Source organism: Ursus maritimus, unplaced genomic scaffold (genome assembly GCF_017311325.1).
Source record: "Ursus maritimus isolate PB19 unplaced genomic scaffold, ASM1731132v1 scaffold_31, whole genome shotgun sequence".
NCBI lineage: Eukaryota > Metazoa > Chordata > Mammalia > Carnivora > Ursidae > Ursus > Ursus maritimus.
Genome location: NW_024425675.1, coordinates 12,511,609 through 12,528,266, shown reverse-complemented (window position 1 = coordinate 12,528,266; position 16,658 = coordinate 12,511,609). Strand labels below are relative to the sequence as shown.

At 38.1% G+C, this 16,658-nt stretch overlaps 1 protein-coding gene across 2 annotated transcripts in view; it reads left to right on the top strand.

Annotated features, from left to right (window-relative positions):
• Nucleotides 1-16,658, top strand: part of ARMC3 (armadillo repeat containing 3) — a 93,124-nt gene that overhangs the window by 41,794 nt on the left and 34,672 nt on the right. For both annotated transcript variants that reach the window (XM_040645328.1, XM_008701366.1), the window contains 2 exons: nucleotides 4,970-5,122; nucleotides 5,223-5,328. In XM_040645328.1, the coding sequence (XP_040501262.1) occupies nucleotides 4,970-5,122; nucleotides 5,223-5,328 (259 nt within the window). The remainder of the gene's footprint in view (nucleotides 1-4,969; nucleotides 5,123-5,222; nucleotides 5,329-16,658) is intronic.

Sequence of the window (16,658 nt, the reverse complement as noted above, 5' to 3'; positions counted from 1 at the left end):
TAGGGAAACTCAGAAGTTGCAGATTATTGACAGAAGTGAGAGCTGCATTGGGGTGAGACAAACACAGAGAAAAATGCCTGTAGGGGAGGGAGTACCAGGAAGGGATTTCAGAGAACATAAATGTTTGGCCTTCTTTCTGACACCATGTTTTATGTTTTCTGCCTTTTATTTTTCTATGTTGTCTCCTTTGTTTTCTTTCTTTCGTTTCGTTATATAGACGAAAAGAAATTTTAAATGACGATTTTAAAGATAGAGTTGCTATGGTTATTTAAGATATTTATTAGCATTTTTGCTTTCATAACTCTTCCCTTTCCTGATGTTTGTAAATTTCGTAGGGGTTATAGATTCTCCTCTCTAAAAATCTCCATAATTTTATTTTTATGGATCACTTTGCCATTATGCTCAATTTTATCCACATTTACCATTATATACATATTGAATCCACTTCAATGTACACTGTTAATTTCTCATAATAAAACGTACCCATTCTTAAGATTTTGGATTCACTTCTTAATTGGAGTATATTTTTTCAGTTAAAAAAATGTTTTCAGGGATAGTCAAGAGTGGTATATTTTTTGAGACCTTCACTGTGAATGTTTGTTGCCTTCAGACACATACGACAGTTTCTCTGGGTTTGGAATTCTTGCACCATAACATTTTCTCAAATTTCTACGAAACGTGTTTTTGTAGTGTCTAAGTCTAAGGGCAGTCTGATCTCCATTCTTTTGTATATAAAATGTGTTCTTTTTGTATTTGTGTAGAATCCTTTATACTAAAGTTAAAATTTTTTGTCAGAATGTGTCTGACGCACACACTCTCTCTCTGCCTACAACATAGAAAAGCCTTGTGATCTACCTTGTAATCATGTTTTGGGTTTGTTTGTTTTTATTCTAACTTAGGAAACTTTTTTTCTATTATACATTTGATTATTGCTTTTGTTTGAATATTTTCCCCCAGGAATATTTATTATTTTGGCATGTCTCTGTTCTCTCTCTTCCATACCTATTATACCCTCATAATTTTGGTTTTTAATGTTTTATTCACCATAGAAAGAGGAGTGCTCTGCCTAGGCCTAGTTGTAAAAAACAGACAAGACATACAGGATGCCCTTTGTCTATTTATTCCATCAACTGAGATGGCCGTGGAATCTGTCAGCCCAGTTTTAGATAATGATTAGGCTTTCCTCTAATGTGGCATTGCAACACGTAATGTGCTGTTTTTCTGCTGGTCCCACTGGTTATATAGAAGGAAGCTGATACAAGTCTGGAACATTCTGAGGAGCCCAGAATTGTTCATTGACCGGGAGTAGTTTATGGAAATTTGTTTCTTCCTGACTTGCTCCTGCCCCAGGGCCCTTTCCCTTATCCCCACCTCTTTCTTCTCAATCAACTTCTTTGAAAGACTTGTTAATTTTAAGTAATTCCACTTCTTCATCTTATCTCCATCCCTTAACCTTGAGCATGTGACTTCTGCTTCTAACATTCTTCCACAACAGTCCTTGTGGAATTTGACATCGACTTCCCAACTCCTAAATCTTACAGGCACATCATTTAGCTGATTATTCTCTTCTATTATTTATTTATTTACCTCCTTATGCTGTTTACCTGGCCCGATGGACAATAACCACCTCCTCTTCCCTGCCTCCATTCTATGCTGTGCTTTTGTTTCAAACCCTTCTATATTTCCTGTCTACCCCTTTTTATATCAACTGTTGCCTGCCTTGACTTCTCTCTGCCAGGCCTAGCCAGATCTAGCATGCTTTATTTTATATTAATTAGTAGCAATGATAAACTTTAAAAATGTAATAAGGATTAACGAAGTTATCTCCTAATATTTCTGTATTGAAAATAAATAATCATGAAGCTTCAAAATAATTTTCCACAGTTAGAAAATCCTAGAAGAGAGCACAGGCAGTAATTTTCTCTGACATCGGCCGTAGCAACATTTTTTTCTAGATATGTCTCCTGAGGCAAGGGAAACAAAAGCAAATATAAACTACTGGGACTACATCAAAATAAAAAGCTTCTGCACAGCAAAGGAAACAATCATCAAGACGAAAAGACAACCTACCGAATGAGAAAAGCTATTTGCACAGTTAGAAAACTCCATTCACAAGCAGGTTTTAACAAATATTGCTCCTTATCCTGTTATTAAGAATAATGTAATCATCGGTATTCATTTATAATGTTTGGGTTTTTGTTTTGTTTTGTTTTGTTTTTTTACTTTCCATCATCATCAAACATTTTTTGTAGGTTTAGGTAATGCATTGTCATTGCACGTCAAGAGCACAGTTGAAACACACAAACATACATAACACACAACCTCGAAGTTTTGTTTGTTGAGTACTTTTTAACATGCGTCCTCCCACCATAGAAAGCCCAGATCAGTATGCCTTTGACCTGGCACCAGGAGGGGGAAGGTGTTAATTACCATGTTGCCATGAAGTTTATGAACTGGCATTAACATCTCAGCAGGAGCAAAGGTGGCACAATGGCAACTTCCAGAGTGGGTGAAGAAAGCATCATTACTTGCAGATTTATTTCCAGTTACAAACCTTCACGCTTTTTATTTTAGCGATACTGCACAAATGTTATTTTTAAGGACATAACTCTATTAGTTGCATAATTACCTTGCCATCTTTATTATCTGTGTAATTAAAACATAAATACTTTACTTCTTGGTGTAGCAATTCAATGAAGGTACTTGGTTAATATGTTAATTCATCTTTTAAATCTATTATAGCCAGACTGCAGTCAGCACTTTTGAGGTTTGGTGAACACAGCTGGATTTTGAGAACACTCCCAGCAGGGTTGAGAAACTAATTGCCCACGGTATTTAGATTATTTTGAAAAATCTTTCCAATAGTTGCATATGTACTGTTTGTTGAACGCAGCAATTGCATACTCCAAAGTCAGTCTTTACAAATTAATTCTTTGCGCCGATTTCCCTGGTAGAATTTACTCTCAGACCGTTCTGTTTAGTAAAGTTGATTTAGAGCGTTAGATTCAGGGAAGTCTTAATTATAAATCTAAACATTTTAGGTCAGACACTCCAGAAAACTTTCAGATCTTGTTTATTCAGGCACTACTAATCAGGAGTACATGTATTTTAAAACATTTCAGAAGCCACATACTTGAGATTTAACTATTAATCGCGACATTTTTATAAAACAGTTCTGACCTGACTGAATTCTAATTCTAAATGAAAGGAGCAAGGGATTAAAATGATAGGATTACAGGACATGGTTCATAATTGGTTTAAGGCAGATGAACAGAAGTGTTAGTAATTTAGCCGGTGCCAGTTATGATCAGATTGTGGCGTATCAGATGAACAAAGGCCAAAAATGTTTGCAAAGACAGTGGCCATCCGGACGTGATTCTGCTTCTGGAAGGGGGCAATTTAAAAAACTCTTTGTTGAAAGAAGATAGACATCATATATTAACTTTAAAGTGGAAAACCAGTTTCGATAACTTCTAAGAATATTCCTGGAAAAACAAGTTAATCACAGTATACTTAAGTAATGAATTACTTCCATATGCAGATGTTATGTATGATCTAAATCAGTATCCGCAGGTTTTGCAGAGATTTTTATTCTAACGGAATAGTCTTCTCTTATGTATATCAACATCCTAAGAGATGTATCACACATTCTTCTGTTTTAATCAAGTAAAGTGAGTTTATGAAGGTCAATTAATGGAGAACCAACCCTATGACAAAGTTTTTTGGAGGAACTGTAAATAAATTAGCAAAGAATTATTTGTAAGCTGTTGCTTTTCGAACTAGTCTCTGGTACCTCTTATGGCATTAAAATTGAGTTTGTATTAATATATCTTTTTTCGAGTACATGTCTTTAATCAATAGTAACTTATTCAGAATTAACTATAGAACACAAAACAAAAAATTAGGTTTTAATGTTCTAATTTAGTTTAATGCAGTGTTTGCTTAGTATAGTAATGAGGTTGTCATTTGCTAAAAAAATGAAACAAAATCAAGAGAAAAACACTAGGGAACAAAAAGAACATTAAAAATACTTTGGTTTTTCATTTAGTGTTCTGTAATGGGGTGAATATCATGATATGTACTTAGAGTCATAATTTTATTTGTTTTCAAATAAAGAAAACCATGCTAATATGTGTTTAGATTATGTTGATGGTAATTTAGCAGTTAAATATTTGTTTTAATTTTTGCTACAACAGCATGTATTGTAATGAGATAAAAAATGATTATGATTTTTTGATATAAGATTATAAATCCTTAAGACTGGGATCGTACTATATTACTCGTTTTTAGTTTCTCTTCTCTCCTTTTCTCTAAGCATCCAGCATGCCAGTTTGTACATCTTAGGCATTCTTCAGATATTGAGATTTGTATTTAAACATCAAATAAGCAGGGCTTTGTCCTTAGTGTGAAGACAGCATGTGTGAACATAGCACCATGCCAGGCACCATGATTGGCATTAAATAAGTTCTCTCTAAATCTGAAACTTGCCTTTTTCTTATTATAGAATTTTCCTTTTTTTTTTTTTTAAGATTTATTTATTTATTTTAGAGAGACAGAGCACAAGCAGGAGGAGCAGAGGGAGAGGGAGAGAGAATCTCAAGCTGACTCCACGCTGAGTGCAGAGCCTGATGCAGGGCTCTATCTCACAACCCTAAGATCACAATCTGAGCTGAAACCAAGAGTCAGAGGCTTAACCGACTGCGCCACTCAGGCACCCCTAGAATTTTCTTTGCTGCGTGACTGATACCATATTAGGGAATAGGAAAAAAATTCCAATATCCATAAGTCATTTTGCATAATCAACTGTGTTCTAAAGGTTAAACAGGTGTATATTTTGTTTAGTTTAGAGTCTTTGTGACTGAAGCTAAGAAAGAGTTTGAACTCCTGTCATATTTTTAGATGAGGAAATAGTTACCCTTACACAGTTTTTGCTTCAACATGATTTTTTTTCCCTTTTGGTTCATGCAAGCTGAAAATAGAAAGCTCTTTCACGAACAAGAGGTCGAAAAATGCCTTGTAGCCCTTTTGGGTTCTGAAAATGATGGAACGAAAATTGCTGCCTCCCAAGCTATTTCGGCAATGAGTGAGAATTCGGGCAGCAAAGAATTTTTCAATAATCAGGGTAAGCAACCCGGACAAACCCATTTTGAACCTTTTAGGGCACCAAACTGTCATTTCCGTGGGTGTTTATAGACCCTCATCTTCCCTTTCTGTTTCTGCAGGGATTCCACAGTTAATTCAGTCGCTCAGGAGTGACAGTGAAGAAGTAAGGGAAGCCGCAGCCCTCGCCCTGGCGAATCTGACCACGTGCAACACTGCAAATGCAAAGTGAGTACCACACAGCTCCACACTGCCTCGTTTGGGGACATCCAACAGTCCAACATGTTCTGATTGTACTATTTTGGCTTTCAAGGCAGTGTACATATATTCTGTCAGCTGTTCTATCTCAGATTATTCCTCAGGACCCCTCTCTCATGGAAGATTCCAGAACAAACAGAACTGGATAGTCCTGGAAATATTAAAGACAACTTTATATAAACCTTTGATAAGTCTAGAAAATATTTAAAAGATCCATGTTAAAACAATGTAAACATTAAGCAAATCTAGAAACATTTTAAAAAGTCCACCAGAAACAAGATGTTATGGGTAAATACTATGAGGAAAGATTGGAAAGGAATCCCTTGGCATGCCAAGCACTGCAGTACATGATCTGTATTCCACAGATTTTAATTATCAAGATAATCGGTCAACAAATGAGAAAACTGAGGCTCTGCAATTCATCTGATTTTCCTGGGTGTACAAATTTATTAAAATAGCTGAGCTGGAAATTAAACCCAGGGCTACTGATCTCCAGAATCTATGTTCTTTTCTCTACAGAAGATCACCTTATAAAAGAGTGAGAATTTCTTGAAGGCAACTTTCATAAATAAAATAATTATGTACCCTCCCTATATCTCATTTGGTATGTTTATTAGGATTCTCTAGAGAAACAGAACTGATAGGACATAAGATACATAGATGAGGAGGTTTATTATAGGAATTGGCTTATGTAATTATGAAGGCCAAGAAGTCTCATGATCTGCCCTCTGCAAACTGGGGAACCAGGAAAGATGGTGGTATGCTTTAGTCTGAGTCTGAAGGCCTGAGAGCCAGGGGAGCCAGGGGGGCCAGTGTCCCAGGGCAGGAAAAGATGAATGTCTCTGCTTAGGCAGAGAGCAAGTTCACCTTTCCACCTTTTTTTTTTTTAAGATTTTATTTATTTGACAGAGAGAGAGAGACAGCCAGTGACAGAGGGAACACAAACAGGGGAAGTGGGAGAGGAAGAAGCAGGCTTCCCGTGGAACATGGAGCCCGATGCGGGGCTTGATCCCAGGGACCTGGGATCAGGCCCTGAGCCAAAGGCAGACGCTTAACGACTGAGCCACCCAGGTGCCCCAGCCTTTCCACCTTTTTTGTTCTATTTGGACCCTCAGTGGATTAGGTGATGCCCACCCACTTAGGTGAGAGCAACATTTACTCAGTCTACTGATTCATATGCTAACCTCTTTCAGAAACACCCGCACAGACACACTCAGAAATACCGTTTTACCGGCTATCTGGATATTGTTTAGCCCAGGCAAGTTGACACATAAAACCCACCATCACAATATGTAGGTTATTAACTTTTGTGTATTATTGCTTTGTGGCATTGCGGCTAAAATTACTCTTTTTTAACTTGAAATAAATCTTCCTCCACCTCCCTCATACACTTAATCTATTTCTTACCCTTTCTTTCCCTTTCTCTCCTCCCACACAAATATTTTACAAGGCCTTAATGCAATGACTAAAAATCTAACAATGCCCAATTCAACTACAACCAAAATGTATAAACATCAGAACAAAATTGCGTTCCTTTAATAGCTACAATCTTTGACATGGTAATTTCCAAAAGCTAGGACCATCATCATCATCTATATGAAAGCACACGAATTTCTAGAATATTGAGTCATAGTAAGTAGCAATTTGAAAATAGCATATTTAGTGATTGTTCCAATACCAGTCATGCTGGTACAAAAGTCTTGTCAGTGACACTAAAATACTTCTATCCCGGGTGCATTTAAATTTATATATTACCTTAAATACTTTAACAGGCCTCCAGAGTGTATAGACGTCTTACTTTGATGTGAGTTTACCCGGCTTATATCATCTCACAGCTTTATATAAAATCATAGAAAATTAGGATATTAAGTAGCTTCCAAACGAGGCTGCCTCCAGGTTTTCTCTTGCGATTTAATCCTCTATTTCACAGAATTTTGTCATCTGACTCTATAGTTCCATTTTGTCAACATAGAAAGGTTAATTAACACTAAATGATGCCACACATCTTTTTTTCGTAAATTATTTTTATTTTTTTATAAATTTTCAATTGCAGTTATTTCTTTAACCTATTATATACTGTCCGTTCTGATTTTTTTTTTTAATTTGTGTTTGGTATGGGAAATGGGACATGAATGTAAGTGGTTTTATAGATGTCTTTTGAGGCCTGTATAGTTTTTACTTTGGACTTTTTGAGCTAAAAGATACTGAAAATAAATGTTTCTGAGGAGGAAATGGAGTCAGATTTGAAATGTTTGTGCCAAATGCTGAAGACGGCAGTTGACAAAATTCTATAGTCCATCAAAAGGAATGAAAACAAGTAAGCACATTGTCTATCCTTTTAGCAAGGCTCTCAGAGTATTAATTAGAACCACAACGGAAGAGACAGCAACCATGATTGATTATTTTTAATAAGAAGCATTTTCTACTCAGATCATCTTTAAAAAGCGTATTAGCTTAAACTTGGCGTTGGTGAGTATTTCTAGCATCTCATTTTAGAAGCGGGGGCCTTAGATCACCTTCCCCAGCTGTGGGGTAGGGGTTGGAGGGCTGAGTCATGGCTCTGCTGCTGCGGTGGTGGGACTGGGGAATAGAAAGAATGTTGCTTTTTCTGCTACACCTAAGTGGTGAAAGAAGACAAAAGAATCAGAGCTAATGTCTTTCAGGTGCACTGGGTAGCTGTTGAGATACCTGATAATTGCTAGCCTAATTAAAAAAAAAAATTGCAGTTAAGCACTGTGAATACTAATTTTGTTTGTTAGAAGACAACTCTTCTCCAAGATTCATATCCCTATGCGCCTAAAACAGATTTCTAATTCTTAAAGCCAGGACACCTTCTGGCATTGGAGGCCCATATCTTGAATTGAGTATTCTCTGGTTGTGGTATGATGACATGTAATGCAGATAGAATTTCCTTTGTGTAACAATGGATTTTTGCCTGGAAAGTTGTGGGTAAATAAAAATTTTCTAAGTTAAAGGAAAGAAAATCAACCAGAGGAAGGGATAATATACTTTGTGGTGACTCTTTTTGTAAAATTGATGAATGCTTTTAAAAATTAAAATATTTTTACAGTCTAAAAATAGAATTCTATACATATTTATAATCTAAAATACCTATAGTCTGCTTTTCACACATCTTGCTTTCTTAAGAAAGAAAACACACTCATATGCAATAGAATGGTAAGAATGGTAAGCAAACCAGACAGACCCATTTTGAACCTTTTAGGCCACCAAACTGTCGTTTCCCTGGGTGACACTAAATTTGTTAGCAATGATAAATAAATAGCCAGACCATCCATACCCATTTCAACATTAATTATAAATATCACCTTCATTGGTGCCAAAGGGGTTTGCCTCATTGGTTTCTCTATGAATGAGGCTTCCTAGATGCTCAAGTTTTCCATATATTTGAAAATTCTTTATAATCACCTAATCTTTTTAAAATGTGTAATGCATCTGCATTAAAATCTTCCAAAATCCTTCCCTCCAACTTTTGAAACTGATCATACTGTTGCTAGACTTTTTGGGGGAGGTATGGTTGCCATTTTGAGTTGATGGCCACAGTGTGCTCCAAGTGGTGGTGTCAGTGCCCCGTAGGGAGGGTGGATGCTTGCTGCACTGAGTGTGGCCTTCCGGCTGCAGTGACTTTTGGGTGTTGATGCATTTTGTCACTCCTCATTGGAAGGCTGTCAGTATCAACTTTCACTGCTGTCTGTAGATCTGATCGGCAGAACTGATCCTGCCAAAATTCTTTTTAAATCCCTTCCTTTCGGTCAGTTAAAAGCCTGGATACCAGGTAACCAACCTTTACCAAATTTTATATAAAAGCCATAAGTGAGGACCTGAGACCTCTTCTCTAAGTGATATTTTGTCCTTAGCGACCATTTCTTCCTTCTTTTCTTTCTCTTTTCCTCCCCTTCCTTCCTTCCTTCCTTCCTTCCTTCCTTCCTTCCCTTTCTCTCTTTCTCTCTCTCTTTCTTTCTGATAGTGCTCATGTATATTCTGGATATATGAAGTTTCTAGGTATTTGAGTTATAAACAATTGAGACTGTACTTAAAAAAGCAATGATAATCTAATAGACACAAATCCCTTTGCTCACAAATAAGCCGGTGTTGGGGAGTAAGATGATGAAATGTGAAGTAGATCATAAAATCTATTCTGGAAATACGTATAACTTCCAGTAGTATTTTGCGTTAGGCCTTATGGATGGACCGTTCTCTGTGCATGGCATGTTGTTCTAACCCCAGAATGCCCATGGCTCACTCCTCCTTCAAGTCTGTTCAGATATCACCTTCTGAAAGAGACCCACCATGACCATAGTGTTTACAGTTGCACCCACATACACTTTTTCTCAAACCTCCTTCCCTGCTGCCCTTTTTCCCCAGCACTTATGATTTTCTAACATACTATGTAACTCTCTCATTATGTTTTTTATTTGTTTTCTGTCCCCAACCCTCCTCTGACCAGCAACCATGAAGGAAGTACCTTTGTCTGTTTAATTCACTGATACCTATCAAGCATCTAGAATAGTGCCCATTGCAGAGTAGGCATTTGGGGGAAGTGGACTTACCAAAAAATACAATGGAAAGCAACAGGACAGTGAAAAAACAAGTCTGTCGGACATCAACCAATTCCCGTAACTTCAAAAAGAAAGTGATTGTCTGTATTGTTTTGTGTGTTTGTTTTTACATAATTTGAATCACAGAAGCAGCAGGGGAAACTCACCTCTAAGAGTTTTCTAGTCATACTTTTCATTCTTTATTATCTGCAGTGTAAAGATCGCTTAAAGTGGATAAAAACATGGAAAGGCCACGAACACAAATAAGAATAACAGTTTGGAGGTATAGGAGAAAAGGACAAGAACAGCCAGATTCACTTATTTAAAGTGATAGTGAAGAAATAAAAGTAAAATTATTTTTTAAGTGAATAAATAAAAAGTGAGAAGGCTAAGACAACCCCATAGGAAGAAATAGGTGAAACTAGAAACCAAAGAGCAATAGTGACTTTTTATATAAAAATGTGACTCTGTCCGTTAAGTGTCCGACTCTTGGTTTTTGGCTCAGGTCATGATCTCAGGGTTGTGGGACCAAGACCTGCATCAGTCTCCACTCTCAGCAGGGAACCTTCTTGAAGATTCTCTCCCTCTCCCTCTGCTCCTACCCACCCCCCCAACCCCGGGCTCACATGCATGCACCCTCTTTCTCTCTCTCTCTCTCAAAACAAATACATAGATCTTTAAAAAAAAAAAAATGTAACCCAGTTAGTTACTCTGGACACCGTTATTCTTTCTTGGTTCATTGCTAATCTTTCTGACAATTCTCAATTTATAATACTTTTTGGAAAGGAGAAAGTTGTTGATTTTTGATATAGGAAATACCATTTCAGCAAAATTTCATGTGATATTTACCTTGTGCTCTTCTATCCAATTATTCATATCAAGGCTGTACATTATTTATGCAAATACCTAGGGAATTATTCTTGGTTGACATTCTTCTGAGGGATGGATCGTACATATTACAAGAGTATTTTAAACTGTTAATTTATAACATCACTGCCATCTGTTGGATCTGATCAGAATTAGTTTTTGAGTTACCCTAAGAGTAGAAAGGAGTTCGATGTTTTTCATTTTCCTGGCCAACACTAAGTAAATTTTGGCTATTAGTGAACTATGAAAAGATTAGAAAATAGTATGGTTGGTGACTAGATAGTTCTCAGAAGATACAGTTATTTTAGGAAATAAGACCATGAATAAAATAAAAACATAAAAAGTAATAATACAATTAATATCCATAGATAAGTAAGTACAAACTGTGATTTTGCTGTAGAAAATACATAACCAAGTCTCTATTGTTTACCCATAGATCATACTATCTCCTGCTTCCTCCTACATATTCCATGTTCTCTCCATGAAGAACTGGGGGATTTCGCTCAAGCTTAGAGACCTTCTTATCTCCATTTCTTTGTTTTTTATTTTTTTATTTCTTATACCCCTTCTTGGCTTTCCACAATAGCAGTGACTTAAGTAAGTTCTAAATGATAGCACATATAGTGGTTACTTAAACAAAAGGTTGATTGATTGCTGGGCCACTGCTGACCTCCACAATACCAGAGACAAAGCTCTTCTTCTTCTTTTTCTTTTTACTTGAGAGAGACAGAGAGAGAGAGATAGTGAGAGAGAGCACATGTGGGGAGGAGAGGGAGAAGCAGGCTCCCTGCAGGGAGCCCGACATAGGGCTTGATCCTGGGACCCTGGGATCATAACCTGAGCTGATGGCAGGCACTTAACCGACTGAGCCACCCAGGGGCCCCTAGAGACAAAGCTCTTCTGTAGGGACCCGACTGCTCTTGTGTGACCTATGGTCAGGACCACAGCAAAGGAAATGAGATAAGTAAGGAGTACACCTCAAAGGGATTCCCGAAAGAGACACAATGCCTCCAAATTATACGGATGTGTGTTTGAGTACTTTGGGAAATTTTGAAGGTTATTATCTATGGAAAACCTGTCATTTTGTATTATCAGTACTAATATTTCTCTTCACTAACATAGAAATACAGCATTGACTGAATAGTAGAATTTCTCATGGCATACCATGCCAAAGAAAGCCACGTAAGGTGTAAAGAAACCATTTGAAAGGTGTGCCACGTACAGAACTTTATACAGCATTTCAAGAAAAGGCAGGACTTCATCTATTCCCCATGACCCAACTCCCTATCAGTTGTTGGGCATTGTCAGGGGATAGCCTGACCCTAAGTCATTCCTTGGAATGTTAAATCTCTCTATATAGAAAGAACTTTTCAAAGCTTTTTTTTTTTTTTCATTCTCACCCCATTAAATGGAGTTGGGGGTAGGTAATATATTTGTATATTTATTTTTACAAATATTTCCTTTCATTTGTAGACTTAAGTATATAAACTGATGCTGTCTCTTAGGATTGGCTATCTTGTGCCCTTGAGGCTATTGCGTGCCCAATGAGGACAGCCACCTTAAAGGAGAAAGAAACCGTCTCTCCTAAAGTTGGCAAACACCACAAGCTTCACTTCCATCTCTGTTCCTCTGCAGGGAGAGATGGCCTGTATGGCTCTGAGGTGGCCAGAGTCGTGTAATCTCACCCTTTGAAAATAAATTTTACCGTCCGTTCTAGAGCACACTTCTGGGCCAACACACATAGATTCACTTAGAGTAAGTAATCTTGTCCCTTTGAATACTTTGCAATTAAAGAAACACCGACTGTAGACCTGATCCACTGTGATTTACAAAACTAAAATGCAGTCTCATGAGAAATGCAAACTCACGTTGTAGACTTGATGTATCGGTTGGACTTCAGAATGCCGAAGCTGTACAGTTAATTGTCTTTGTTGTTGCGTAAGGGTTTTTCATCAAGACAGTGTTTCCAGAGCTCCGTTTTCCCTGCGAACAGTGAAGGGAACTGTGTCTTCATACTGACCCCTAGTGGTCATTAAGGAGGAAGCTGGGGGAGGGGCAAAAAAGGCAATGGAAAGACGGCTCTGTACTTTAAGGAAAGGCACAATAATTTAATTTGAAACACTCTCTGGTGCGTCTCAAATAATATTTTGAAACATTATTAAAATATTGTCATCTCGTAAGCATTTCATTGTGTTGCTTTTGAAGAGAGAATATTCTACTGCTAAATGTGTGTTAATAGATGCTTGTGTTTGTCTTTGGTCCCTTTTAAGGTGCAGTGACTTTAAAATGTTTTGACACATTCATTGTTCTGGTGACTGAATATCTACTGTGCTATATAACCATATAGGATTAACAGCATATGCTTGGACAGCATCAGTTAATCTCATTGTTATTGTAGTCTCTCTAGAGTTGATTTTTTGCTCTTGACTTTGTATAATAGAAAAGATGATTTTGCTTTAAAATTCTTATTAGTATGACTCTGTCGTAAGGTGCTACCTCCTTTGAATCGGAATGCTCACAGTATGAGCATCCTACAAGGTAACTGAGTGTGTTTCCTAACCTTTTAGGAAATTCAGTTTCGTATAAGGGTGTTTTAAACGTTTGTATGAAGGATGCTATCTCAAAGAACTTCAAGTGTTTATTTACTATTTTAAAAGGCTTCTGAAGTTAGTAGATCAAATAAATGGGAAGAGTCTTTGTGGTAAATTTAAAACTTATTCTTTTATTGTTTCCATCCAAGTTTACCGAGTTGATATTTTTCATTTCTACCTGTTCGCGCCTTGATTCCTTCTCTGCCTGATAGAATGTTGTTATAACACAGGCTATCATAGGTTGGAAAAATCATACTGGATTTGAAGAAAGATATAGAGTGAAAAGCTAGATTTTACAATAAAACAGGTTGATTCCCTATCTCCATTTTGTGTTAGTTGTTGCCTACTCGACCTTCACAGTTTAAACTGTATTGGCTACTAATTTTGTGAGGTTGTGTGAATCCCATGAAATGTTCAATTAGAAAATTGTCTATGCTGCTTTTATTACCCAGAGAGCAGAGACTGACATTTGTATAATCTTATTTTAAAGCTGCTGGTACCCCTTTCAGGTCTGATTTCTAACATTACTGATTTTCATGGAAAATTATCAAATTATTGTGTGATTTTTTTTCTCTCACACACTCACTTTGAAGCAGTACTTAAAACCTACATAAATTCCCTTTTTACTCATCCTTGACTTTTTATATTAGTCATTTCCTGTGATTTTTTTTTCCTCTCTGGAAATGGCCTTTATTGTTCATTGACTGCACCTAAATGGCAAAGACTTGGGTGGGATTCCTGAGGAAACTGTCCCAGCTCTTGCCCTGCAGAAAAGTTGTCTTAACTGTAAAACAAAGAGAAGCGAGCCTAGATTATCTGTTATATTTTGTGCATCTGAATAACTACCGTCTATCCAGTATCATAAGGAGTCTCGAGGAGAACTTCCACTAGAAACTAGCTGGGATCACTCTTTCCCACTTTTATCATTTTATCTCAGAGGTGAAGGAAGTTATGAGTTTAGGTTTCTTTTGTAACTCCTTCACCATTCCTTGGGGGTTCTTCATGTCTAGGCTGCAGGGAGACCATGGGGAGCACATGGAAGTTTTCATCAGACTGCTGTTATGAAACCCACATTTCGCACAGGGAGGCAGACCATGGGGAGTAACTTTAAGAAGGGGATTTCAGAAGTGATAACAGTACCCATTAAATACAGCAGCACACTGTCTTAGAGAGGAGCGTGCATGACACCAGGGTTGTGAAAGGGGTCGGGGGGGATGACATAAAGCTTGTCCAAGACAGCCTCTCTGAAGAGGTGACATTAGAGCTAACGAGAATAAGGCAGCCCGGCAAGTGCCAGGGGTTTTGATGTGCTGTTGCACAAAAGCCTGTGGCATCTGTATTGTTTAGTGAAGAAAATCAACAGGGTACCTCGAATTACTTAGGGATTGCATCACTTGTCACATACAGATATGGAAATAGACCGACTTCCAGGCTAAACAGAAACATTTGGTAGCTGCAAAAGCCATTTATGATGAGTATTCCCACACCTTGGCCATTATTCCTATTTTATCGGGAGACAAGTCAGCCATGTAAAATGAAGACGCTTGTTCTTTCCTGATGGCAGCTAGTTAATTATTGGCAGGCGTGCCAGCTTTTGAAACAGAAGGTGGTGTGTATGGGAGTGAAGTATTGTGATTGAACAGAGAGGTCAAGAAGGATTCCATGTCACTTGTAAGAAAATTACATTTGATTTCCCTAGACTTTGACCGACTGCCTCATAATTGGAAACAAAAACCTGCCCGCTGTCTATGGACGTGCTGGGTTAGCACGTACTAGTTAGTCTCTTTGCAACTGGCTGCTCTCTCTTTAGAAACCTTCATGTCATAGCAACCGTAGCAGAAGAGCACATTCTGAAAGTCTCAAAATTATGCCACGGAGATACATCGATATGAGAGAAACAATTAGGTCACATACTTCAAAGAAAAATTTTTTTTGCATTTTTCCTATTTTGCTATAGAATGTAAAACTGCATGTATTTGTTTTTGTGGCTGGGTTTTGCTTTAATAATTTCATGCGACTTAAAAACAAACCCTTCATTTTAACCATTCGCCTTCAATTAATTGTGATCCTCTCCCTTAATTACTGAGAAGCTTCTTTAAATACTATTTCTTTAAAAGGAGAAAATTCTCTTGGCTACTTTTGTCAGTCTTGGAATTCGGCCAGAGTTGGGGGCAAACATCGCCTTCTTCCACCTCTGTGGGGCTGCGGCCAGGTCATAGTTGTTTTGGATGTACTCAGAAATTGTTCAATTTCACGACCACACTCGACTTCTTGGATCATTACTTTTGTTGAAAAATTGGCTGGAACAAGAGTCAGGAATCCTGGGGCGCCTGGGTGGCACAGTCGTTAAGCGTCTGCCTTTGGCTCAGGGCATGATCCCAGCGTTCTGGGATCGAGCCCCACATCAGGCTCCTCCGCTGGAAGCCTGCTTCTTCCTCTCCCACTCCTCCTGCTTGTGTTCCCTCTCTCACTGGCTGTCTCTCTCTCTGTCAAATGAATAAATAAAATCTTTAAAAAAAAAAAAAAGAGTCAGGAATCCTGTTCACAGCATTCCAAACCTGGCTGTGATAACCAGGAGACCCGTTTATCATCCCAGCCAGCGTCCCATCCCCACACACCTGTGTCGCCTCCCTGGGAGCCCACAGGGCTCAGACATGCACCCCCTGCGCCTGCTGCCTCAGCCCCTCTCCTGACCGCTTGCAGCGTGTCTGCCGCCAATATGTCTTCCTTGGTGTGACAAACCTCGCCGAGACATATGAAAAGTCATGCTGGTGGGAATGGTTGTAATCACTGTTAACAAACAAGGTTCTGATTGCCAATATTACCATCTGTTCCATCGGGTTCCACATATTACCCTGTATGTGGGCTCTGTTAAACAGATTTCTGTACTGCCCAAGGTCACCCTTGATTCATGGAACCAGTCTTTGCAGATGGGTTCAATGCGAACCTCCAAACTGCAGCAAGGATTTTCTGAGACGTACCGGATAGTGTCATCTGAAGACGCGACCCAAATAAACAGAGTTGACCATGTCTGCAAAGACAAAATGTGGACATTTGTTTCATATATTAATGGACATATCCCTTTAGACGTGGTCTCAAGTGTAAGATGTCATTCCCTAAACTCCATGTAAAAATTACTTCACTAAATAATTAGGGAAGCGTTGGAGATGGGGTGAGCAGCTGTAAGTTCTACAAGCAGAGATCTCAAGTGTGCTGGGCCCTATGCTTTCTTGCAAACATAAAGCCGAACTAGGTATTTTCCCCTCACCCTCTCTTGACTCCTACT